The sequence below is a fragment of the Pezoporus occidentalis genome, unplaced genomic scaffold (genome assembly GCF_034315485.1).
Source record: "Pezoporus occidentalis ecotype Australia unplaced genomic scaffold, CSIRO_AGI_Poc_V1 ctg37, whole genome shotgun sequence".
Lineage (NCBI taxonomy): Eukaryota > Metazoa > Chordata > Aves > Psittaciformes > Psittacidae > Pezoporus > Pezoporus occidentalis.
Window position 1 is genome coordinate 4,521,841 of NW_026915691.1, and position 26,885 is coordinate 4,548,725.

The 26,885-nt window shown below is 43.5% G+C and overlaps 1 protein-coding gene across 1 annotated transcript in view; it reads left to right on the forward strand.

Annotated features, from left to right (window-relative positions):
- Positions 1-15,775: 15,775 nt before the first annotated feature.
- The window catches only part of MAPK1 (mitogen-activated protein kinase 1), a 39,318-nt gene continuing 28,208 nt past the window's right edge, over positions 15,776-26,885 (forward strand). The window contains exon 1 of the mRNA XM_062631449.1: positions 15,776-16,159. Within this exon, the coding sequence (XP_062487433.1) occupies positions 16,017-16,159 (143 nt within the window). The 5' untranslated portion in view covers positions 15,776-16,016. The remainder of the gene's footprint in view (positions 16,160-26,885) is intronic.

Below are 26,885 nucleotides of genomic sequence, written 5' to 3' on the forward strand. Positions count from 1 at the left end.
ATTCCCTAAAGCAGAGCTGCTTCAGCACTGCTCCAGTAGAACCCCTGCCACTGAGAGACTCGAGATGGGAACATGAATTAGGTGCTGAAATGGCTCTGCCAATTCCCCCTTTCTGTCCTGTCACTCTCCTGAAACTTCATGTCTTTCTGAAGAAACAAAACATTGCAGCTGAGGCAAAGGTCAAGTTCAGCAGTGTAGGCAGGCTGCCTTGTTGCATTGGTGAGTCTGCTTTTAAAGACAAAAATGAATCTTCACTCTGTCCCACCCTTCAATGGATTTTAATCTCCTCAAAACATTAGAATTATCAAATCATACACAGACAGAGCTTCCTCTTACTACAGGTCTAAAGCTGATTGTTTGTACTGGTGATTGATGGGGATACTAAACATCAATCCCTAGATATTCAGCATTAAGCTTACATTTAAAGTCTAAATACAGTTTTTGGAAGTTACTGGCTAAACTACTGAAACAAGGTACTGCTACACAGTGCAGTGTATACTAACTATAAAACTGAGGAAAGCATTTCAGGTGCTTGGTTTTGGACTGACATTAAACCCTTTGAAAAATAGAGTAAGCCAATTTCTCCCCCATTATGTTCTCTCTCCTGGAAATGTTTTTAAGGCTGTTTTTTTGCCTTAATTTTAGCATCTCAATTTGTGTCTTGGTTCTGTCTGCTCTCTAAGGTAAAGAAATTATGGATCTGTATTCCAATCTTAAAACTCCTTGTAACTGGTGGCCTTTTCTATTTCTTTGGTAGCGCTAGCAAGAGATGGGGAGGTGGCTGTTTTCTGCAGGATGAAAGAGGCAGAGAGGGGATCCAAGCAGTTTAGTATTTTTTACTTTGAAGTAGTTTAAGGAAAGGTTAATAATAAATCCTAATACAAATACTAATGAAAACCATTCACTTCTTCCCCCTAACAATTGCCTTTTGTAATGGGAAGATACGTTGCAAAGGCCTGCCCCTACCATTAGAAAACTGTCTTCTAATATTTTCTTGTTAATGAAATTTGAAGTCAATGAGCTATTCCCAAACAGCAATCGGCCAAGCCAGGATGTGCATTAGCAAGCTAATGGCAAGCATCCTGTATTGCTGAGGGCCGTGGGTCTCATGGCAGCCCTCTAGAAGCTGGCCACATTGCTTGGAGCACTTAATACTGGCTCTGCTAAAGCACTTCTTGTGCTCCCACTGCCTCCTTTGGGAGGCGATTCCATTCACTAATAGATCTCGCTGTCAAGAAGTCTTTCCTGTCCTTCAGTCTTCCTGATCTCAGTTCCAATATATGTAACTGTAACTTCTTTGACAAAAAAAAAAGCAAAAATTTTAAAAAGGCAAAAAATCATCACACTTGTTTTAAAATAAAAAAAAAAGGAAAGCATTCTGGTTTTCCGTGCTCACGGTAGACCTTGGGGTGATAGTTAAATGTTGCTGCACACGTTTGGGGCTGCTGGCAGCAGGATCTGGAAGTTGGCTAACATAAATCCACTCAGAAATAAAACTACTCCAACTTTGAATCTGTCAGTGACCGATGTGTGTGCCTGTGACATGTACAAAAGCTGGCAGCTAATGAAAGCCGAGCTGAGCTGCTCAGGGCTCAAGGGAAGTTTGTGAAGTTACACAATGCACTAGTTGAGATGTCACAGGGAAGCCAAGGGCTGGGGGTGTGGAGGGAAGACCACCGGGGCTGCGTTCTGCAAGGAAACTGGTGTCTGCACAACAGCAGCCTGCAAAGCTCCCTGGCTTGGGCAGCCAGAGCTGCTTACAGCCATCACCAGCCGTGGAGGGAGGCTGGTGCACAGGAAGTAGCTGAGAGAGGTTTTCACAAGGACCTGTTGTTTGGTTGCTCAGATTATATCAGTGTTCTGGCTATTGAGAGGGATTTGGCCTTTGGGTTTTGCTTTCAGCTTTATTTATTTTTGCCTGTTCTCAATTCTCTTTGTGAATACCAATATTCTGAGTCACCCAGAACGATTTCTGCCTTCATTAAAGATTCCTTCCAGCTCCCCTTCAACTGCCTGTAGGCTGTTGCCTGCCCCTGCCTCCCCCTATGCTCTTTGCTGCACATATTTAGCTCTTAGTGTTCCATCACTCGTCAGATTCTGCTGCTCTGGCACTTGAATACCTTCAAGCGTATTAAAATATATTATACCTTAGGTTCTTTGTGCAACTTGTGTTTTTCACCTGACCTCTTCTGTCCCTGCTACTTCTGAAACCTGTTTTCAGGCATTTGAGATACAGGATGAGGCCACAGTTTATCCTACTCCTACAGCAGCTCTGCTTAGAGCTGATTGAGTGAAATGGTTAAACCAGGAAACTGGGCAGCCAGACCCTTTAGTCTATTTCTGTTACACTGGGTTCTTCTGTGTCACCCTGGCTAAATCCATTTACCTATTTGTGTCTTTGCTTCCTTCATATACATTGGTGTTTAAATTGGCTGTGGTATCTACACCAAATAGACAGGACTATGTTTCTAGAAAAACAAAATTAAAAGATGCAATATAAACCAGAAGTAATTGTATAGTTCTTTAGTGGGTATTCCTACGTGAATTGCTGAGCTCTGTGGCACTCTAAAGCTTGTGCATAAGAAAGTCTACAATCAATAAAGAAAATAGCCTAAAAAGGAGGATGGGTCTCTTATTATAGCACTGCCGATACTGTAGATGTCTTAATGCTAGTTAATGACAGTCCCTAATGGTATTCAAGCAATGTACATTTGCTTTAGCTTTTTTCAAAGTCCAGATGAGCTGCTCAGAGCTCTCTTAATGATGCGAATTATTTAACGCTCATTTGTATGCAGTATGCTCCTGCTTTGAAAGTACTTCACAGAATTCAAGCCAAATTCAGCCTTGCAGCTCCAGTGAAGTCAGTGTTTGTCTCTGCATCTGCTGGTCGCTTTTCTTCTTCGTTTTCCTTGAAGAGTTAACTTCTCGTTATGCTGGGTTTATTTTTCTAAGGTAATATCTGCTAAGTGTTTTTAGTCACCCTTCTCTCCTCCCAAAAAAGTGGCTGTAAGTACAAATGCATTCTGTTGATTCTCACATCTCCCTCTCAATTGCTACCAAAGGAGGACAGGCTAAGCAGAATATAGGTTTTTTTTGTGTTCTTTTCTTTCCTCTACTTTGCACCTCCTAAGCACAGTTTCGGTGATAGCTGGCACTTTTCCTGAAAATCATCCTGCAAAGAATCTCTGCCATCTGATGCATGCAAGATACTGAGCTCTGCTCTGTGGCCAGTTTCTGGTTTAACACAACATGAACCCATGGAGGCCCAAATCACGTACAATTCTGCAGGTTAGTGATACTCAATAAAAGCATGTCAGGATGCACTTTCTTTTGGCTAAAAGCAATTTGGCATAGGAGCTTGACCTGGTATTTTGAACTAAAATAGCTGCTGAAAGGTGGAATTGACATTCTCAGTTCAGGCATATACTCATTTGTTGGACTTCATAACTGCAATGTTCTTGTAATGCAATTTTTAACTCACCCTAACTATGTATTTTACAGACACAGTGAAAGAAAATAAAAAAATCATCTGCAATCATCATTTTCTCCCCCTGGGTACTGGGTAGGGTCATGATTTTCAGCTTACAGCACAGACCCACAGCCATCTACTGCCTGGAGTGGGAGTAATGGCAAAGCATCCTTTCTGGACGTGCATGTCACTAGAATGGGCAGAGATGTTTCTTGTCAGCTGTTAGATATTTGCTGGCAGCACAGGGATGAGTGGTGAGATTTGGGAATAATGGGTTCATTTCCAAGCTTCACAGCAGATGAATCTAGGTGCCCTGCTGCCCTGTTTTATACTGTTATAGAATGTGACGGCTTCCCCTCTCCCTTTCCTGCAGGACTGTCCTCCAGCTCCTGCCTGTGTTCATCCTGATGTTCTCTACAGCTGGCTCCTTCCCCCCTCAGCTCCTCCCTCCCCACTGCTTGCCCATCCCTTTTGGCCTGCATAGATCTTCCTTCTCTCCTGCTGGGGATGGATGTAATCCCCGGAGGAATGTGGCCCACAGGCTGCTGCAGGACTTGGGCATGTGACCCTGGAGAGCCTGCGATGGTGAATGCAGAGCAGGAAAAAGCAACCTCATGTCACCTGGCAGCACAGGGAGGGAAGAGCTGAATGTCTGTGGGCTGTTCACTGTGCTGGGCTGTCTGGCTAGCTTTATCAGACGAAAAATAGAGGCTAGACTTTTCAGCTGCATGGGCTATTTCCCTATTCATTGTGTCTGGGTGATGTATTCTCTGCCTGTGGTTTTAATAAATATCTTTCATAGCTACTTTCTGCTCAAGTCCCCCTTGGGATAGCTCTTTCCAGCTCAGCTGCATCAGTGTGCTGAAGATGTTAAGTCTGAGTGTGTGGAACAGAGGAAAGAGGAGGGAGAACTTAAGGCAGGGCTTCTCAGAAAGCTTTAACTTTAAGCATATCCCTGTGAAGATGCTGTATATTACACAATCTCACCTGCAGTTTAAGTTGCACAAAGCTCTCTCAATCACATTAACCCCTTTTCCCTCTCCTTTTTGTATTTGTATGTCCACAGAGCATTCAGAAGTGTTTGTAGAGAATCCCAAGCTGCTCCTGGGACCCAAACTTGTGCTGGTTTTTAACACGGCTTTGCATGTGGGAGGTTGCTGTGTTGCTGTGGAGAGTATGCTGGAAATTCCAACAGGGATAAAAATCACAGTTCTGTGTTTGGAAACTCAGTTTTGCCCTATGTAGTAAGCCCCCATCTTAACCCTGCTAGAGCAGAACAAACCTTCTCTAGCAGAACCCGGAGTTGTTGTTAATTAACGTCTTGCTGAAAACGAAGTCTCTGCCATCTGTTCCGCCACCTCACTACGAATGCCACGCTCATTATGGGGATTATGTAATTAAAAAAGAAAATATATTTTGGTAGAGCGCTGCGCAGGCATCTGCGCCGGTTCTCCTCCTGTTCCATTTACTGCCCCTGCCCCCATCCCATCAGCAAAGGAAAAGGCGACAATTGTTTGACTCCTCGATAGCTCTACGCTGGCGCTGGGATGCTGGCTGCCAAGCTGCTGTGTCTGGTGGGAGCAGCTGCTTCAGCCCTGCTGCGTTTCAGCCGTGAGTCCTTTGGAAACCCTGGCTATGGGGTTCATGAGAAATCCGTGGCAGGAAGATGCCCCTTAAACTGGAGTTGTTGTGAGGGGTTAACTGGAATCCCTCAGAAGAAAAGTGAAAAGAAAGAGGCCTGGTTACTTCATAAGTGATAGCATGACCCCTGAGATCAGCCGGGCTGCTCCTGCTACAAATATGGCCTCTGTCTATGTAAGGGTGGAGGAAGAGAGAAAGAGGAGGGGTAGCTTTCCTGTAAGTGGGTTAGAGCAATTACTGAGGTCTCTTACAGCAAATGAAGTTGTCAGTGTGAGTCACATTCCCTTTTTTCTCTCACTGCCAAGTTTTAGGCAGTAACCAGACAGAGGGAGAAAAAAAAAAAAAACCCATAGGGAAAAGCAACAATGGAGAAAAGTTGAACTGAAAGAACCCTTCGTTCAGGGCATTGTTTGACGTTTCAGTTCTGATCGCACGTAGAGATAAAGGGTCTATAAATATCCTGTCTGTAAAATTCCTTGTCCCAACATCGCCTGTCAGCTGAACAAATAGGTTCGGTTCTCCAGATAGCACGTAATTACATATGTAAATACAAAATTCCCCAGTAAGTCCCTGCACCACATGGAACGGAGGCCTCATCACTGGGAAGGACATTACTTGTTTCTGCTTTACTGAGAGATGCCCTGGTCTCGGGAAAGCAAATGGCACATCCAGCTGTTAGTGCTGAGTTGCTGCGAGCTCCGAGGCCGGGCTGCAGTAAGCAAGGAGATGTTTATCTGCCTGGCTAGACTAGATGAAAGCATCTTCTGACACTTTCTGAAAGTATCTTAGCATTTAGTTCTGTTTAACAAATGGCTGGAAGCTTTTCTACTCTGCCTCAGAGCTTTTAATGAAGCATTGTGATTCCCAGTGTGGTCAATTGTTTGACACTTTTATTATTACTGGTATGCATAGCGTTTTTTAATGTTTGACAGCTGGAGAAAGAAGTATTTTGTGCATTCAAACTTTTAGCACAAAGCTGCTGTTTTCCATTCTGCCTTTGTCTTTTATTCTTGCTGATGCAAATCGATGAAAGACAGAACTGATTAAATTACGTTTGTTTACTTCTTCCTTGATGATAATAAGACACAGCCTGCCTTTTATAAAAGACAGAAATAGAGGATGTGAATGTTTCTACAGTATTTCTAGAAAGTTTTTGTTGTTTTTTTTTTCCTTGCAATATAAAGGCATTTATTTGTTTCTTATGTCTCAATGTATCAGATAATGCACACTTCCTAGTGTATGTGGAATAAGAATGAAGGAACGAATGGCAGCTAGCAATGGATACCATTTGGCAAGCTTCTATCTTGTTGTTTTTATTAATTCAACAGTATAAATGATCAGACCACATCACAAAACAAACCCAGTGAGATGCTTCTGTCCCTTGCAGGCAGACAGCCTCTGATCATTGCTACAGCTGTACAGAAACATCCCCTCCATTGCAGGCTTTAGGTTTACACGCACACATACAGTTGTTCCTGGGTCCTGGCTTCAGCACACTGGCACGACAGTGGCAAGAAGCAAGCATTGAGAGGCAGGGCTGCAGAAATAGGATACCCATGATTGTTTTGGTGAGTAATGCGCATGTCTTGTGGATTGTGTAATACTTTTTATTTTGAACGCCTGTCCTGAGAGAGGAGGCCTGTGTTTGTCTGCCTTGCTGTGCTGTGGCTGCAGGGAGAAGGATCCTTGATCAGGAATGTGTTTCTAGAGGTCAACAGCTGCTTGAGCAGTAGGACAAAGTCAGCAGGAGCATAGAGAATTACAGCACAAAGATTTTGGAAGAGTATGTGGCAGAAACAGGAAAGGAAGAAGATGAGCACAAAGGAGATGGTGAGGAAGTTACTATAAACCTGACTGGTTTTCCCCCATGTTTTTCAAGATCAGAGAAAAGTGCAGCAAAGGATGGCAAAGGCAAAAGAAGTGGCTGAAGTCTTCTCAGCACTGTAGTCAAACCTCCCTGTTTGACTTGGGGAGTCATGGCAGCTGAGCCAAAACTAATGGACCGCTGGTATCAAAAGGACACTTCTGCTCCCAGCCCTGCTGCTTTCTTTGTACAGGCTGGATTCTTGTCTGGTCCTTTCTTGAGCTCAAGCAGCTCAATAAAATGTAAGAAAACTAATGCAGTACAAAACAGAGCAGCCCAGGAAAGGAGGAGAGTTGGACACTGAGAACGGAGACTGGAACTGCAGGGAGTGGGAGAAGTACAGGTGTTGGATTTGCTGCAGATCTGGGGGATGCCTCACTGCTATTCTAGGCTTAACTTCACACTTCTCCTCCTAGGTGGTGCTGCCTCAAAAAGAGCATAGCTGAACACGGAGGGAGGATGACTGGATAGGTGAAGGGAGGTCATCCCGCAGCAGCAGCCCCCATGGCACAGGATTGATCAGGACTCTAGGAGGATGTTGTCATGGGTAAGAGTAGTGGAAGAGGAACCAAGGAGGAAAGAGGACAAGTTAAGAGCAACCACAAAAGGTTGTTGCAACAAGCACCGGAAAAATGCTTGAATGCAGGGCAATGGCCCCATCTTCCTAATCTAGCTCTTAAAGGGTTTATTTTCATGTAGCCCCATAGCTGTCCCTGAAGGAGGAGTCTTGTTTATGTCCCTTACTTAGGTGTACCTTTCTCCAAATGGCGATTTGATAAGAGGACAGCTGCTGCCTTTTTATTATCTGTAACAAGCAGCAGTAAAAGCTGTTCAGAGTTCATGATGGAAATGTATCCATATATTGGCATTTATCCAGCTGCACTTCACAAAGGTAAATGGGACATAAGAGCGGTATGCTGCTCCCTTTTAATCCATTTTCTATAGATGGAGGTACTTTGTCTCTCTGCAGGAAAGGCCGGCAGAGCTGCTGTGCTAATAAACACTCATTTCTCACTGCAGCATATGTGCTTCCCAGACAAATAAATCCAGGCAACTTGTAGTTGAATAACAATTAAATATCCACACGTATTTCCATACCACGGTCTGGTGCGCGAGGCAGAGGCCTAAGTGGCTGGACATCTGCTGTCTGCTCCCCCCACACACATACTGCTTGGCAGAGCCTAATATTTTAATCTTATCCTATTGCCATTAATGGTACCTGTTAAATTGGATGCTAGAGCATTGCTCTGCAGATATTTTGCCATATCCTTCAAAAGGAGCAGTGTGCTCTCTCTTTTTCCTTTTTAAAGCAACCTTTTCTGCAGTTGTAAAAAATGCTTTTCCTTGCTGTTGATCTTTCTCTCAGGATTTCCAGGCCAGGGATTCAGTCTGGCTCTGTTAACATCAATGAGAAATGAGACATCATAGTGAAAAGTTATCTGAGATGCAGGAGGCTGACAGATCCTCACAACAACTTTGTGTCACTTGTACAAAACCCAGAGACTCGGTAATGCAGTAAGATTAATGTAGCACTTGATTACAATGGATGTACTGCACTCATAAAAGGCATCTCTTGTCATTAGGCCCTGCATATCTGGAGTAATAACCACCATATGTCAGGTAAGACAACAGTAATGCGAGCCAGATAATTCTCCCATTGTTAAAACTTACAAAATACTGAAAGCTACAAATGTTTTAATTATTAATTCAATCTGCTGGTCTAGTGCTGGTGGCTGAGGGAGCACCTTCCTGAGGCTCAGTCTTTCCCCTGCTCTAACTTGTAATATTCTATGTGGCAGTGTTTAAAATGGGACAGCCATTTAAAGAAGTAAGAATTGTACACAGTTGTTTCCAGTCTTGCATTTCCACACAGCAGGATTACCCCATGAAACTGCAGTTCAGATGTTCCCGTTTGTCCCAGAAAGCTTGAACAAACAGCTAAGTCTTACAGTTTGCCCTGAACTTCCCAAGCTTCCTTCAGTGATGAAGCCCTAAGAGACCCAAGCCTGTCTTTGCGTTGATGTAGTTACCTGTCAAAATGCTTATTCCCTATAGAATTGGCAGAAACCTTGAATTTCTTCCCAGCCCCCACCCCGTGTGCCTGTCTGCTGCAGACCAAGTCCTCACCATGATCAAGACAAGAAGATCAGTCTCGATAATTCGCATTTCCTTGCCACAGATCTTATCTGCTGGGGTGCAAACTGCACCCTTCTGCTCCCCAGCTCTACCTTTCCAGGCTCGGTTAATTTAGCCTGGAGAATTAGCTGAGACAACAAAGCTGTCAAGTGAGAAAGGCCACACATCGAGCTGGCACTACTCTGAATATCTGCACAAGCTGTGTATTGAATTAGGTACCACAGCCCTTGTAGATCATTCTTGTTAGAAGCAAATCTTATTTTTGCCATTTTCATACAAGGCTCAGTGCTGCAGTTCTGCAGATGTTGGTTCTCTGGGTACCCACATTGTTTAAAAATGCCGATAGTGAAAATTACATTTGCTCAAGCATCTCACAATTTACATACAACAAAAATCATATGCCTGGAATCCAAATGGCCTAATGAGAGATGCAACATGCGGGCAGTGGATAGGGCCCTCAAATCTGCTTCTCTCACACAAATACTCCCCTGATAGATATATATATTCATCTCATATATATATATGTAATGAAAACCTTCTTTTGTTTATAATAACAGATGCCACAGGGGGTATATATTTTGATATTATTCTTTCTCTAGGAGTGTTTATTAACAAATGCTTGAAAGTTTTATGATATGGTGAAAACTGTACCTCTGATACACAGGAAGCGCTCAGAGGTATTGCATTACCCCTGTAATGCAACACAGATTCCAACAGCTTGCCTCTTTTTTACAAAATACTGTGACACCACTTCCTTCAGGAAATCTCTCGGGCCTGCACAGGTCTTCTCTGCTCTAAGAAATGGATGCTTTAAAAATGAATGATGATTCATGAGTTTTGGAGTCTAGAAACAGATGTAATGAATGCATATATGTAATATCTAGTAAAAAATATGCAGAATGGACTCTTTGGGCTCTCAGGTTGGTGGACAGAACAAAGTGCAAGAAGAGACTGAAGAGACTGATACCTTCCTTCCCTCCCACAGCACAGGAGCAGCTTAGAGAGCAAAGATGCAGACTTCCCTGCAGGTGCTCAGTGTGTCTCAGCCATAAATCTGGAAGCAGCTCTGCTGCAGTTTGGTGTCAGCAGATGTGGCTGGTAAAGGAGAAGCAGGCTGTTTCTTTGTTATCTGCAACAGGAAAGCTAAGTGTGACAGTTCATATGTGTAAACTCATATTCAAATAACTGTGCCATGGCCTCCAACTTGCTCATAAAGGCTACCACATGCTTGTGGTGGTGATGTGTCAATGTTGGCTGATTTTTTAATCACAGAATCCCAGTAGCAAACTGTTCCTTATCACTTGTTTCTGTTCAGCCACTGCCCATCATTTGGGCTAAATATAATAACAGCGGGCAAGTAGGAAGTGAACCTGTGCCATCAGAAAGTCATGAGCTAAACGTGTATTTGTGATGAGCATCACCCCAGCTGACAACATCAGTGAAAACAAGTTCTGGTCAGCTCTTTTTAGGAGGTCTGGTATCATTCCCCAAACTGGTTCCCTGTGAAGGAACTTGTGTCTGCCAACTCTTTCACTTGCACAAAGCCAGGTGCAGTGGGGTCTGGATGTCACCCCTCCAACTGCAACCCTTCTATTCCTATAACGCATTCCCAGTACCTGTTCATTTTGCTTCTTCTACGTTCTTCCTCCCCATATTCTCTTTTATTCTTTCCTTCATCATCCTTTATCCTCTGTGCTCACATCAGCCAACATCTTCATTGCAGATGCCCCCTACATTTTTAGCTACGAGCAAGAAGTATTAAAAATGGAGATACCGCAATATCCGGACAATGCAACCCAGTATTCCTGTTTCTACATGCTTTGACTTCTGCCTCTGTTGGAGGCATTGCTTGTCCCGTCTACAGCTGAACTGAGAACAAGTGGGGAAAGAGACTGCATATTTTAGTATTTGTAAATTATGAGACTTCTGCTATTCTTTTGTAATAATCTTATCTCCTTTTCTGTATTTTCTTGCATTTTCGTAGCAGTTGATACCAGAAATACAAAGATAAGAGACAGATATCATGCACTAGCTAAATCTTTTGTAAAAATTAAATAGCTGCCCAGTGCATAAAGCTTCAGCACAAGAAAACCATGGTCACACACCAGGGCTTCAGTGGCATTCTCACAACTCACTGTATAGATACTGACTGCGTATGCTTTGTTTTGTCAGTCCGGTAAAATAAGCTTTCACTCGGTGGCTCAATTCTCTTATCCACAGCTTGTTGACTGAATTTTAACTCTTGGGCGCGATGATGCAAGCTCATGAGGAGTAGCTGCTTTTCAAAAGATACAAGCTCCAGATAACCGAGGACAAGTAAAGCACACAACAATATTGAAATCACTCAGTTTTATTGCAGCTGACTAAGACAGAGTGTGCTCTGAGGCTGGGAAATTTCCATTACTGAAGTGCAGGACAGTGCCTCGATACTGCTGCTACTGCAGCTGAAAAATAAAACCAACTTTTACATGGACAGCAGCAAAATGTCAGTATATTAATTATAATTGTTGCAATTATCAGCTTTTCAGGTTGCTATAAAATGGATACATTTAAAGTATAACTGTAAACTGCTTGTACAAAACTAAGGAAGATAAAAATGACTTGAAACTACACCTGTGTTTTGAAACTGTATTTGTGAACAGCACATCTAACAAGAACATGATAGATAGTACAAGACATTTCCTGTAACAGTGACACATTCCGACAGTGACAGAATGATACCCAGCGCAAGATCAAGGTTGTTATTGACAGAGTTCTGCAACTAATCATCTTTTGTGCTCCTTTTGGCATGCACAAAGCAAACAGCAGTCTGTTTACTAGTTTTAACTCCATGGTGTATAAGCCACCATAAGCTTCCTGCAAAATCAGTCAGAATGCTGAATGGGGAAAAAGGAAGTGCTGGGGGGGGGGGAAGTGAATATGTTTTGGCATTAGTTGCCCAGCAATTTGGGTGAGAGTGGTTTTGACTTCCCAATGGCATAAGATTACAGCGAGATTCTCATTTTCCTTGAGGTCACTTTACGCTGTCAAAGCAGTGGTTGACATGTAAATGAAAATCAGTCTGAAGGGATTTCAGCTGTATGTCACCAGTTAAATCAAGCCCAGGTAAGTACTGACTAGAAGTTATTAGCATCTGATGCTCTTTATGAATGTCAGGATAGTTCCCGGTGGATCAGAGCTCATATCTAAGCAATTTAAGTTTGTGTCAGATTCATCACCATGGTTCCTGAGTGCCTTAGAAGTTAAAATACATCTTTATAAAACACCTTACATGTCTTATTTCTCTCCCTTGTCACCCCCGCACAGAGGCTTGAGGTCTTAAATAATGCTGGGAAAATTGTTTTATGTCCTTAATGCCTGAGTTTTGTTGGGATGATTGGGAGGCTCAGGGTCATGCTGAGGTACTCTGAAAGCAAATGCCATACTCCTACAGCAACTACCACGAAAGCTACATCTTCAGTGTCCCCACACAAATAATGCAGTTAATATAATGATGAGAAGAGAAGCCTACGTGGAGACCACATAGCAGCCTTCCAGTATCTGAAGGGGGGCTATAGGGATGCTGGGGTGGGACTGTTCATTAGGGACTGTAGTGACAGGACAAGGGGTAATGGGTTAAAACTTAAACAGGGGAAGTTTAGGTTGGATATAAGAAGGAAATTCTTTCCTGTTAGGGTGATGAGGCACTGGAATGGGTTGCCCAGGGAGGTTGTGAATGCTCCATCCCTGGTAGCGTTCAAGGCCAGGTTGGACAGAGCCTTGGGTGACACGGTTTAGTGTGAGGTGTCCCTGCCCATGACAGGGGGGTTGGAACTGGATGATCTTAAGGTACTTTCCAACCTGAACTCTTCTATGATTTTATGATGATTTGGGCAGGTGTAGCTTTAGTTTTAAATCAGCACAAAGGTGTGAAATCTCTCCTAGCCCCAGACAAAAGAAGGAGTGTAGGGCAGCTCTTCAGCGTTTCTCCTGTTCCTAAACCTGGTAATGCTGTCTCCAGGGCTCACTGGGCCTTTTGTAGTATGACTTTCATTTTTTAAGAGACCTATTTAGAGAACCCAAAGTTAACAGTTAGATATGTGTAACAGCACAGAGAATTTCTAGTCCATGACTGTAGGATGAACTCATCCATGAGACTCCTGAACTTGATATGAAGATGGATATAGTCCAAACCATGGCATATTTGAACTGACCTATTGTATGGCTTAGCTGTTTCCTAATATAGCCTTCCAACTGAAGATACTGTGTTTGTCCAAACTCTTCTTAGCAGTGCTTTGTTTGAAATAAAAGGGGTATTTTTCCTCCTGCTTTTCATTATCTGCTGTCATGTTTTTAGCAAGTATCACCTCTTCTCCCCAACATAATAACCCTTTATTTTGATCATAGATGAGGCTTTAATGTCACCTTGTTAAAGCAAAAGACCCAACATTAACTGCAGGTAATGGCAGTGTATTTAAATAGGTTGAAAAGCAATTGATAATGTGTCTGTCTTATCTCAGTAACTGTAGTGCTTCACTGAAATAGATACCCTAAGTTGTGTCACAGAAGAAAGCTGTTGGCAAAGCATGCCAAAGCCTTTTGACCACTTATTTGGGTTTAATTGGGTTAGACATGTATTTGAACACAGCCCTCAAAGGAGCTGACAGGCTTCCCACAATTTCCTGATCTGCCCGGTTGGTTTCCTTCTCGATCAGACACATCCTGGTGAAGGTATAAAATAATCTAGATACACACCAGTCTGTAATTAGATTTGCTATGACAGGTTGTGTTTAAGCTCGATTCTCTATAATCATTTGTTTTGCATTTGCTGATGACAGATTTATTTATGTATGCAATCAGGACTGTAACCATCATTTCATTTTTAGAGTTGAGAGAACCTTTAAAATAATATTTTACTTGGTTTCAGAAAATTTAAAATGTTTGTTCACATTTATTGATCCCAAAAATGTCTGAGAAAAATAACGCTGCATTTCTGAAGTGCTCAAGAACACATCATGGAAAGGAAAGCACTATATACAAGCGAAAATAAATACATCAGAAGCATTCTCCCACTCAAACACATTCAAATGTGTGGTTGGATGTCTGTTAAACACAGTTTATTAAGCTGTTGGTCATCCTCGACAGCTTTCACCTCATCAGAGTAGGCAGGAGATGCATCTGAAGCCCAGACCCTGCAGGGTAGATGTGCCTCAAATGAGAGTCCTCGGGCTGCAGTGTGGCTAACCGGCTGTGCAACTGGAACCAGTAACTCTTCCCCCCCGACTTCTGGTCAAACAGTGAGCCTGGTGCTTGAGGGGATGTCAGCAAGCTGTAATCAGGAGACTGCAGAGCAAGCATTTGGAAGCAGCCATGGAAAACTGCGATTGTTCAGTGCATGGCAAAGGAAGCTGCTGCTTGCAGCAAGTAGTGACAAAAGGTGGGATGCCAGAAACAAACCTCTGGCAGTTGGGAGAAGGAAGACAAAAGCGCACTGGCAGAGACACCTTCAAGGCAAAGACCGACACGAAGCTTGGAACTGCCAGCATAGATGGCAATAGAAAGGCAGTGAGCTGAGAGAGAAATGTTGAAAGACAGAAAGCAGCAAAGTATGACCTCTGGGAACCTGAGAGACTGGCTTGTCATGTAACAGCTTCTGCCTGAGCACTGTTACAGAGGCCTGCGAAGTTACTGACTACTCAGAAGAAAAAAAGCTTTGCTGTCAAGGGATGGTTCCTTCCACGCTGGGGCCTTCTTATGGACTGGGGTGGGTATGCATGAGGAGACACTGACACGCTAAGATGTATGAAGGCACACATTTGAGTGACTTTTGAAAGGAGAAGATGCAGCATCACTCAAGCCAGCTGTGGCCATAGCAGTTAAGGGGGGCAGCAGTAGGATTTCGTTATCAGGAGTCAACATATTTGTCAAGACCATTAGAGCAGTGCAGGAAACCCTCACAAGTGAAGTTAAGGTCCTCGTGCCTAACTTTGCAAACTTCCAGATTAAGCAAAAGCTGTTTCAGGAAAACCCTGAGGAAAACAGTGACGATACGACGCTGTCGCAGGCAGCGACAACATGATACCGACCATCAACAGCAGCTTCACCTCCCATCAAAGCCTCCAGTTATTTACATGGTAAGCAACTACCGGGAAGATGCAGTTCCATAGAAAACCAACGTGCTAAGCAGATGTTGCAAAACTACGCGCCGAGTCGGGAAACGTCAGAAATAAACCTGCCCTTGTCACAGCAACTCCGCTTTCGCGTACAACACCCCTGTGCCCGTGACACCGGGCGGTGCAGCGCGGCCCTGCCGCCTCCGGGACCAGCGCCCGAGCCCAGCCGCGGCCCTGCCTCCTCCTGCCGGCGCCTCGCGGCCGGTCACCGGGCGCACACGGGCAGCAGGGCCGCGGCCTCCGCTCGGTTCCCGCTCGGCCCCGGCGCCGCCCGCAGGACTCGGCTCCATTTCCCGCCCCGGGCCCGCCGTCACCTGACGCCTCTAATGGCGCCGGGAAGCCGCGCGCCCGCACAGCCGGCACGCCCGCCACGTGACCAGCGCGCCGCGCCCCCTCCCCAGCGGCTGCGGTTACCGCAGTGCCCGGCCCCGCCCCCTCCCTGAAGCCCCGCCCCCTCCATCGGGCCCCGCCCCGCCGCTCCCTCCGCGCGAGCCCCCGCCCTCTCCTCCCCTCCCCTCCCCCCTGACGGGGCCGATGCGCGCGCGCGCGGCCGGTAGCGTCTCCTCACAGCGGCCGCGGCGGTGACGGCGCTGACGGGGCCTCGGAGCCGGCGGCAGCGGCGGGAGCTGCGGAGCGCGGCGGAGCGGGCGGCGCCTCTTCTCCTCCCCGCATCCTTCTCCTCGTCCCCCTCCTTCCTCCTCCCCCCGCCTCCGCCCCCCCGCACGCAGTCACCGCGGTTCCCGGCACGGACAACATGGCGGCGGTGTCGGGGGCCGGGGCTGCGGGTGGCTCTGCCAGCGCCGGGGGCCCGGAGATGGTGCGGGGCCAAGCGTTCGACGTGGGGCCCCGCTACACCAACCTCTCGTATATCGGCGAGGGGGCTTACGGCATGGTGTGGTGAGTGCCGGCTCTGAGCCCAGCTGGGGCAGCGCCCCTGCCCTGAACAACTCCCTGCTTCCTTCCCTCCCCGCCGCCCGGCCTGGCCGCAGCCTCCCCGGGGCCCGGCCCCGGGCTCCGGCCCGCCCTTGCATGGGGGGGGGGGAGGCCTCTGCCTTGCCCTCGGGGGAGGGGAAGCCGGGGCTCAAGCATCTCCGCCTCGCTCTCCTCAGCTCTGCTTTGCCCTCCGTGCTCCCGAGGATGTCTCTCGGTATCACCCTTCCCCTCTCTCGCTGCACTTCCCCCCTCATCCCTCCATCGATGGGTGCAGCTGAACGACTCGTTTCCTTTCAGTCGTGCGTTTGTTTTCTTGGCTGTTTCTCGCCCCTGCCTCCAGAGTAGGTTGCTCTCTTAATTTCCCCCGTCTGTGTAGCGCGATTGCAGGCGTTCAAAAAGGGCAAAAGGTCGTAAAATCCTGCTAGCAGCTCCGTGTTTCCCTTTGTGCTCACCTGGCTGCCCGTCCCTGAGGTCAGGGATGGTAAGGAAAGTGAATCTGTGCAGACGAGTCGCTGCCCCTGCCTGGTTTTGCCTAGGACGTGCTGCCTGTGCGGCGCAGGCTGCCAGGTTAGCGTCTGATTTAACGAGTATACAGGTGAAAGTTCCCTTCCGCCGCTCTAGCGCGGGGTTGTTTTGTATCGTGAAGGCTTGCACCGACTCTCACTGAAAAGCGATAGCGTGCGTTTGCTTTGGTTGGTATCAGTCTGAAAGAGCGAGGTGAGCGAACTGCGAAATACTGAAAATGTGAACTAACAGGATTAAGCGGGCGAGATGCGGGTTTTGCTTTTAGCAATCTAAATGATGCTGTGCGATGCTGTATCTAGTGACTGGGTTATAAATCTGACATACCTGGTCAGCGGGCTTAGGATTTCATATTCTGTCTTATATTAGTAAAACAGGTTAACTCCCCCCCTCAACTTCTGAAATAATTTAAGGGATGCAGATGAAAAACTTTTTTTGTTGCTATTTTGTCAACTTCCCTCCAGTCCCGTCTCCATTTCTTTGGCATGTTTTTTGACCAGAGGTACTAAATGAGGCTGACTTTGTGAAAGCTTTATCAGCATTATTTTCTTTCTCTGATGCTTGATCTTCTGTGAACTAGTGCATTTCTCAGCGGAGGCTCTTCACAGCCTGTTACAGATTTTTATGGCTATAGGTTTTTGCATATAGTCATTGAATTGTTCTGGCCTGTTAAGATGAAGTCATCCTGTATTTCAGGGTGGAAGCTTTCCTCTAGGCCTGAATTTAGCTGGGAGATGAGCCTCTTACAAAGTTTGGAGTTGTGGCCTTCACTTTTTTTTCTGTAGGAAGAACCTTCACAATTTAAATCAGAAATTGTGTTTATGGTGTAAAAATACTCTTGTTTTAATTCTAGCGTTAGAAACCACATCAATATATGCAGTGTAAAACTATTGCTTATGGTACAGACTGTATTTCATTACGGTGTACTTTATCGTCTGAGTCAGGGCAAGATAATGTCGGTGTTTACACTTGCAGTCTGATCTAGGAAGATGCTTGGGAATAGTACTTTCAAGCTGTGTGCTGTGGGATAGTCCTGTTCGTATCAAGGGGTTGTTAAAAGTGTGTTTAACAGACAATGTGTTAAAGCTGAAATGCTTCACCACAGATCAGAGATTACAAGCAGTAGGGTGGCAGTCGATGCCCTTTTTTGGCGTCACTATGCCAGTGAGCAGATACAGGGAAACGGGGCCACTTTCTGCCCCTCCAAACGGTATGTTAAGTTCTGTACTGAAATTGTTACCCCCTCAAAACTATATAAGGTTATCTTTTATTTAAAAACTTATTCTAGCACATTGTGTCTGCTCTGAATGCTGTACAGAATTACTAACCAAAAATTCCAAATCTCCAGTTCAGCTGAAATATGCACTTGGCTCCTGTGTTTTCTATTCTAAAATTATTAACACGAAATACTGAATTCAATATGTTGTGCTCTTAGTTGTTGCTCTCTGTCTTGGGTGTGAAATGACAGGGAACAAAGTCTCAGTTTATATTGTATACTTGATAAGGGAGGTGTTGGATGCACTTGTAGTTAAATGCCATAGCAACTGTAATGTATTGTAGTGCCTAACATGCAAGCTTCTATGATTAAATGTGATTACTTGCCAATCAACAGACGTATAGGTCATGAAGTTTAGTGCATAGTATGTTTCTTTCCTTGCTTTGATTGCTAATGCAGTGAGGATCTGAAGAAGCTTCTCCCTGGGGGGCAGGGTAGAGGGCAAGCTATGAGTGTGCAGATGGAAGTGTTTCCTGCAACTGCAAAATCCATCTGATTTTGTACACTTTAATGAGAGAGCGCAGAGCAGGCTTTGATGATTTTGGTTTAGACCCACAGCTAATGTGTATGACTTGGGAGATGATAGTTATTTAGCAGTGCGTTGTGCCACGGAAAACAAGTGACTTAACTCTTAAGTCTTCACTCTTTCCCTTGTTTTTCCTAATTTTTATGTTTCTGGATTACTGGATTAGGGAATTGACAACAGTACAGTTCTTTCAATTAAATTAATAGAAGTACAATTGAAGTATTCTTAGGATAGTGTTGTTACAGTCAGTCTTCCATTTTGATTTTGCAGGAGGGAGAATGTTTGAGAAATATTGATCACAACATAAAACAACAGCACAGGAAATAGAGGAAGATGTTGACTGAATAGACTGTACGCGAATGTTCTCTCATCTGGATCTGAAAACCCTTAAAGGCGTTTAACTCTTTTTCCCTAGTGCATTTATTTTTAACATAATCAGGTTTTGAGTAAAAATAAACTGAACAGAGCAGTGTATTTACTGCTGTGTTGTGGTTACACTTTCTGAGCTTTATAAGCAGAAAGACGTGTTATCAGGCAAACCCTGTCTTAATGTCCTCCAGTTAAACTCTGCCAAAAGTGTTCATCTTGGGTACAGACTTGCATCCTGCATGGAAAGTTTGTTGCTGGAGGTGAAGTGATTAGTAACTGGACATCCATGTCAGTGTGCATTTCTATCCTGTTTTTTGTTTTCAGCATTCTGCATGTGAAACTAAGGGATGACCACAGCACAAAGTTTTAGCCAAAATGCTCAGCATTTCCTAGGACTGCAGGACATTCTTTGAGCAATTATTTAGTCATATGGTCGTGTTCGTTACTCTGAATTTATTTATCCAAATATATGCAAATGTTGTGGGTTTGTTTTTTTTTTCCTTTTCCTTCTCTTTTGCTTCAGAATTGTTTTGAGGGGTTTTAGTGTGTAGTTCTTCATGTGATGTTCCCTTTCTGTCCACAATAGGAGATTGTCAACCTCAGAGTCAGCTGGGAGTGACTTTCAGACCAGATCTGAAAATTTTAGGACTGCTTTTCTGACACAATAAAATGTGAAAGATTTTTGAGACTGTCTCACCCCCCCCAGTTCTGGTTGTTTTTCTGAGGGGTGGAAAACAACCTGTTAGCAGGCCACACTTCAAACACGCTGAAACAGTGATTAAAACATGATAGTGCTGACCTCCAAGTTTCCAGTGTGAATTATTCTTCATCCAGTGGTCAGTTGTAATTTGGCAAGAATGATAATTGGACATCATAAACAATCTTTCTGGAAAGAAATGGTGAATGGGAATATGATAGGGATGTTCTCTTGTACGTTCTAGTTTTTGGAAGACCTTTTGTCATCAGGCTCATGTGAATGTGAAGTATTATCACTGCTGCAAATAACTGCATATAAATAACACCGATGAATGCAATTGGGAGAAAACAATCTTGAAGCTCAGTCTTGAATTTCTTGGCCTCAATTTGACTGTGTTGTTACAAAGACATCTTTGTGTTACTGATGTGCTATAGAAGAATGATATTAGAAGTTAATGTTGCCAATAGATGAATGTTAAGTAATACTGAAAAGAATATTTAAGACATTTGGCAGTGGTTTTCTCAAAGTCCTGCTCCTTTCTACTTTCGTACATGGAAGAGCCCTGCTTTTAGAGGATGGGTAATGTAAAATTAAATGGGAGTAAACATATAAAGACACTCAGGAAAAAAATCAGGAACAAAACTATCTGCAAGGTGTAGGTATATATAGCCAAAAATAAAAAACTTGATGGGTTTGATTGTTGTGTAATATTGCCTTTTGAGACTGACCAGTGTTACATGAAAAGGTAACGTTTGCCATCCCTCTGTGAGGGTCAGGCTGTGATCTGGAGAACCGCTGAGTGGCAAGGATCAGAAACAACAGCCTGTAAGGTATTTTCTGTTAACTATTGCATTGATCCAGAGAGAGCACCCTTCAATGACAGAGCAAGTCTAGAGATTCATGTCCCTGTTTGTGTGTGTTTTTAGGGAGCGCGGGTGATTTATGGGTGTCGATACCTTATAATTAACATGTTCTGGTGTGATAAGGGGAGCAAGGAGTTAGCCAACCCTAATGCATTCTCTTCGGTGCAAGGAGCAGGGTGGAGAATTAGGGACTGTAATTGGTGGCTGGTTATCGGCTTCTTCCCTCTGGGGAGAAGGCCGGGGTCAGTGTTTCCCTTCAGTCACTCAGACTTCTAGCACTTGCTTAACCTGACGCTGAGAGGCGAAAGGAGCAATTAGAGCTGCTTTTCCTGCTCTCTGTTCCCTGTGATGCAGCAGGCGGTCTGCAAGCTGTGCAGCAGCATCGGGTACAGGACAGCAGCTACTTGCTCTCTGATCGCATCTGAGCTGTCTTTAAGGGGGAGATAAGGGGTTGCAACTTTTCCTGTCTGCCCAAAGTAATGGGATCCTGGCTTAACAGTCAAGGAGTGCAGCTCAGGGACACTTGCATTTTATAAATGCTCATTTTATTAACATTGCATGGTCCAGCCCACAGAAACAGATAATTTTGGGTTTTTTTTTAATCACGATTTGTTAAGCAAACAAAGCTTATGTGTACACAATATCTATATGTGGTCACATCAATCCATCTCTTGTGCCTCTACATGTGATTTTTGAACCTGTTGCCTGCCTTCCATCAAATTTGACAGATGGTAAAATCTTAAAGGTGGAAAGTTTCTGCAGGTTTCTTAAAAGTAGGTGTTTTGCTAGCGTGAAGAGATCCTACGTGCTGCTCCACTGAGGAAGAGACTGCATCAGGAGGTCACGTAGAAGTCAGTTTTCCCCCAGGAGACTTGACAGATGCCCCAGTTTTATGGATGGATTTATTGGTACTCTCGAGACCAGAAATGTGTATTTGTAGGACACCAGGCTCTGTTACTTCAGTGAGCTCCTTGTTTAGGAGGGAGGAATCTGCAACCCACAGAACAGTTAATAGTTGCCAACTGAGTATGTGTACAGCTTGAGCTGAGAACTAATACTTCGCCAACATAATCAGTTTTTTAATGCTTTTTATGTCGATGCTTTGTCATAGCTTTCAGAAATTAACTGATCAATTTGATATTTAATAAAAATATTTTATGACATCTTGCTGTGGAATATTTCACAGCGTAATGTTGTTGGAAGGGACTTCCTGAGGTCATGTAGTCCAGCCTCCTACTCAAAACAGGGCTGATGTCAAAATTAGCTCAAGTTGCTCAACTTGTCCACTCAGTGTTTCCAAAATCCCCAGGGATGGAGATTCCACAACATCTCTGTGCAGCTTCTGGTTCTAGTGGTAAAGCAGTTGCCCAGTGACACTTCTGCCCTTACAAGCATGAGAGTTTTCCTTGCTGCAGCTTGTGGCCATCATCTCTTGTCCTTTGTATTTTTTTACCTCTGACAAGAGTCTGGTTGAGTTTCTCTCTAATTCCCCTTTAAAGAGCGATTAGCTGTTTTCCACACATCCAGTCTATACAAACCCATTTTCTTCCATTTTTTTTTTTCTCTTTTATGTCATGACCTTCAGCCCGCTATGCATCCTGATGGTTTTGTGCTGGACTTGCTCCAGTACTGGGAGAGAGTATTCCAGATGTAGCATCACAACCTTCATCGCTTTCCTTGACCTGCTGGCTGCACACTCAGTAATGCAGCCCAGTCCATGGTGAGCCTTCATTGCTGTGAGCAGATGCTGCTCACAGATGAAGCTGGATCTTGTTCTGGTAGTCCAGAAAATACTTGAGCTTAGGTGTTTTACAAACTTTTCAAATAATGTCTGATAAAAAACCCAAACTCTACATGATTTTATTGAGCGATTTCAATTGTATTTGCTTTTGATTTCCGAATCACTCAATGAAGCATACAGAGCCATAAACATATTTTAGAATACAACTTTTATATTGACTATATTGACTTCTATTGACTGTTCTAAGATAAATTAATAGTGTATGTGAAATGCAGCAAACTAGTGTGTTTCAGGCGATTTATCTATGTAAAACTTAGATTCTATTAATTGTTAGGTCAGCTGTTAAAGACAGTTGTTTGCTTGTGAATCAGTCTTTTCAGAAGGGAGCTTGTTTTCCTTTGCTTTATGACAACTTTTGGGCATATAAAAAAGTTATTCTCAAACTCATCTCTTTGCAGGGTACATTAAAAGTCATACACACATTACTTCCTTGTAAGCTTTGACCAGATAGATTAATATGGTCCAAATAGTAATAAATGTCACTAATTCAGATGGGGTTATTTGAAAAGCTGTTGGTAGATACGTGGGCAAGGTGAGGTTTCTTGTTCTGCAGTGGTGTCAGTAGGTTGGTTTCTGTTTCAGAGGGCATTCCTGTTGCCACCCCTTTCCACTGGGTGAGCGCTGGCCCAGGGGCAGCCTAGTGTCCCTGGCAGAAGGGATGTGTCCTAGCATCCGTCCAGGAGGTGGCTGGTGCCCTGGCACACGGGCTGAAAGGCTGCCAAAAGGTTGTTGTGTGCCCCCCAGGCCTGGCAGCCCGTTGCTGGTGGATGAAGTACTGAGGGAGGATGTGTGTGTATACACACACATATACATATGAGTATACACATATATATATATGGCTTGTAGAAAGGCTTTTATAGAAATATTGTTCTATTAGATTTGGGTAGATCTTCATGATAGTTCTGCTTTTAGTGGAGTTGTGCACATGTTTGTATTATCTTGTTTAGCGGTACCTAAAATCTCCAGAACTTTTGTTCTATTAAGGGAAAATCTCTTCTCTTGGAAGTTGTTCTTTTTGTCTTTTAAGAGAATTTTCATAAAATACTGAAATACTCTGTGGTGATTAGAATGCAAATGAGAGCTTTTGTTACATGGCAGAAAGTAATTTGGCTGTGGTGTGGGTATGTTTTAAGTACTTGCAATTAGGCTTACGGTTTATAATATGCAGTTACTTCATTTTGCAGTTTTTCTTAAAATCAGCACCTGTCACTGCAATACCTTACTCACTTGTCTAGAGGGGAGGCAGTTTGTTCCAGCAGGTATTGCTGATGTGTCCTGTGTAACCCTTGAAGTCATTTGAGCACCGCAAATCAGTATTCCCCAAACTGCTTCAGTCCGTAATTTACCCAATTTCATTGGGATTTGGTTGGCGCAAAGTACCCCAAATGACATTCAGGCTGACTTTTACTTTGGATTTTTTAGCATGTTTCATAATTGTGAAATATCTGCCTTTAAGTTACAGTAGCCAACATGTCTTAATGCTGATGCCGTCTGAACAAAACACAGACCTGTCAGTATGTTGAGGGGCTAAATACATCCTCTTAAAATATAGGAAAAACATGCAAAAAATGCTTTGTAAGTGATACCAAAGAGAAGTAAGTCCTGATAGTGGTGAGATGCACACTTGGTTCTAGTGGCTTGGGTTTTTTGTTTTGTTTTGCAGTGGAATACTGAACTGACAGTAGCAATGAGCTTTCTCTCGTGGCTTTGTGATAGTTTTCATTTTGCGCTGATGTGTCTGCAGGTTCAGGAAAACCTCTGCTTCTAAGTATGCATGAGTGGGTTTGTTCAGGCTTTTATCTATTTTTCTGCTGGAGTGAGACTATCTTTTCTGAAGATATCTGTTGTGTGGAATCGATTAAATAAGCTGATTACTGAAAAATAAAGTAATTGTCTGGAGCTTGCTCTTTTCCTTTTTCTAAAGTTGCTTTTAGGAGGAGTATTTGGGATAGAAGTCAGATTAGAACCTTATTAGACAAAAGACTAAACCACATTGGGGTGTTTGTTAATACCACTCACAACTCTCTGGTAGTGCTGTCTCTTCTCTCTAGGAAAGGGGAAACGTTTCCTACGCACATTTACAGAGCCCACTTTGCTGCTGGATGTATTTCAGACTGGAGTAGCTGATGTCCCATCACTGTCTTAGTGGCTTTTTGTTGCCTCTTGAGAAGTTGTAAGAACAGGAGGAGGAAGTCAGGTTTTCATCGGCTTGTGTGGAGGTTTGGTTTTCATGACAGTTGGGCCTAGGCACTTAAGCTGTGGTTTCCATGACTGACTTGTGCTGATCTCAGGCTGTGCTGCTTTGAAAGGGGCAGCCTTTCCTTCCATGCTGCAGGTCATGTCATTCCTTCCTCCTCTCTTGTGCTGATGCTTACACAGCTGTAGTTAGCTCTGTTGGAAACTGATTTAGCTGAAAAGTTACCTCACAAAAAATCAAATTTAAAGGTGGTAAGTTGGCATGAGCGACACAAAACCTCATCCTGGTTTTTGATGTCCAAGTCCTACTGCTGACTCAGGAAGGGGATAGGAATATGCAGGGGAGGACTTCTTTACTGTTCCTGTTTGTGACCTGCTTTGACTTTGACCTTGTATTGGGTTTCTCTGAACTGGCACTAAGAAAGCCAGTGTTCCAATCAAAAAAGGGAAAGGGGACAGATTTTCAGGCACAAAAAGGAAAGTGAACCACAACCACTCGCTCCTTTTAATTCATTGAGCCATTAGGTTGTCTCAGATGTTAAGCTCCTATAATTTTACCCTGAAATGGATTCCCACAGCAATTGTCTTTAAGTTTGCATTGAGAGAAGAAAGACGGTGATATTTAATATCATAATATCTTATCAAAAGCAGTGGGTGCTTTGGAATGAGGGGTTTATTTTGCAGATAGCCAAAGGGCCTTTAAATATAGCAGTGAAGTTTGCCTGTGTGTTAAATTTGGCATAGATGCTATCAAAGGAAATACTGGCAGAGAACCTGTAAACCCCTAAAATGGGGAGGACAGGTGGGAAGGCAAGAAATAGGTGAAATACTGGGATGTAAGAGTTGTCTATTTTCTGAAGCCCAATTTGAACTTCAGTGGCAAAAAGCAGAGTAGGCATAAGTGCTTCTTATCTAAAGGTATAGACAGTAAAATGCAGTGATCAAAACACCATGAAGTTAATGTCATCCTTAGACATCCTTAGCCAAAACCTTGTGTGAAAAAGCTGATACTTTTCTAAGGTTAAGGTGTAGCTCTAGAATTGCTGTTTTCATAGTTCTGTTTAGTAGGTACTAACAAAACACAAATCATCTGCTCTGCCACACCCAGGATTAGGAATTGACTGAGCTTCTGGTGAAAGTAATTTATTTAACAGGCTCCATTTTGTATGACTGGCTATTTGTTTTCTAAATAGTAGGAGTGATCCAAGGAATTAAAACTGTTAAGCCATTATTATGTGCTTAGTAAATAGTTTTAAATTGTCATGCTTTGGAAGGCTTCATCAGGTTCTACTTTTCAAATTCTGAAAAATCAAGTTGTGCCTTTTTAACCCATTAGAATTATTTGAGTTATAATGATTTGAATTATATATATGGAAACAAATGTCCTGTAGGAGGTTACAAAAGCACCATAGTAATTTGCGGTGTGAAGGGCAATAACCTGTAGTAGATCAGAAACTGCCAAAGAGTAAAATCACTTAGGAGTGCGAATTCACATTTGTCATGGCAGGAAAGAGTCGGTGTATTTGTAGCAGAAACCTTTAATATTAGAACTGATTTTTGACTGTTACGAGAAACAGGACTGAAAAAGTAGGTAGTAAAGGTGAAGGTAATGCAGTTACGTTTTGACTCTGTGAGCTTCAGAGGTTAACTAAGAGCAAGATAGAGCAGTCTGCAGTGATTACTTGAGCAGCTTGCTATGGACTTATGACATAATTTCTAAATCAGTGCTCTTTATTTCCCCACCCCAACCCCTGGTTGGGAAAGAAAAATAATCAACTTTGTAAGAAATACAGACATAATAGTTTGTTTAGGTATCTTCTATAATAAAAATAAAACCATACCAGTGATCATTTGGTAACGAGAAAGAGACAAAAGGTGTTAGGAATATGAATAAACTCCTGAGGAGTTTGTAAAGCATGACAGTTGCTTTGCAGAGGGGCCATGATGAAAGGTTTAGAAACAGGGATTCATATTTTCTTAGCTCCAAAGTAATAATCTACCCACGGATACTAGAATCTAGGAGATGACAAATGAAGAACTGCTTTAAAAAACCCCAAACGACACAAACCTAAGATTTTCAAATAGCATGCAGTTAGGAATCGTCAGGTAGGGCCAGATTTATGCTACTGCAAATTGGATCACATCGACTATGCAGTTATTTTAATATTCTCTGGTTGCTCAGCCTTCCTCTACTGCTGTTTTTGTAGCATGAGATGCAAGAAAATGGCGAGCAGTTGTTGGTGAAGTTCAAGGTCTGTGGGCAGCCTTATATCACAGCAGTGCATATTCTTTCATTTTTTCTCTGAAGAAACAAGGCATAAGATAAATCTGAGGTCATCCTGTAATTTTTAACTTGAGGTAGTTTTCCAACACACTTGACAAGTGGCAGAGAATTCAACAATCACATAATGAGGAGAGGACCATTTCTTAACCACTCAAA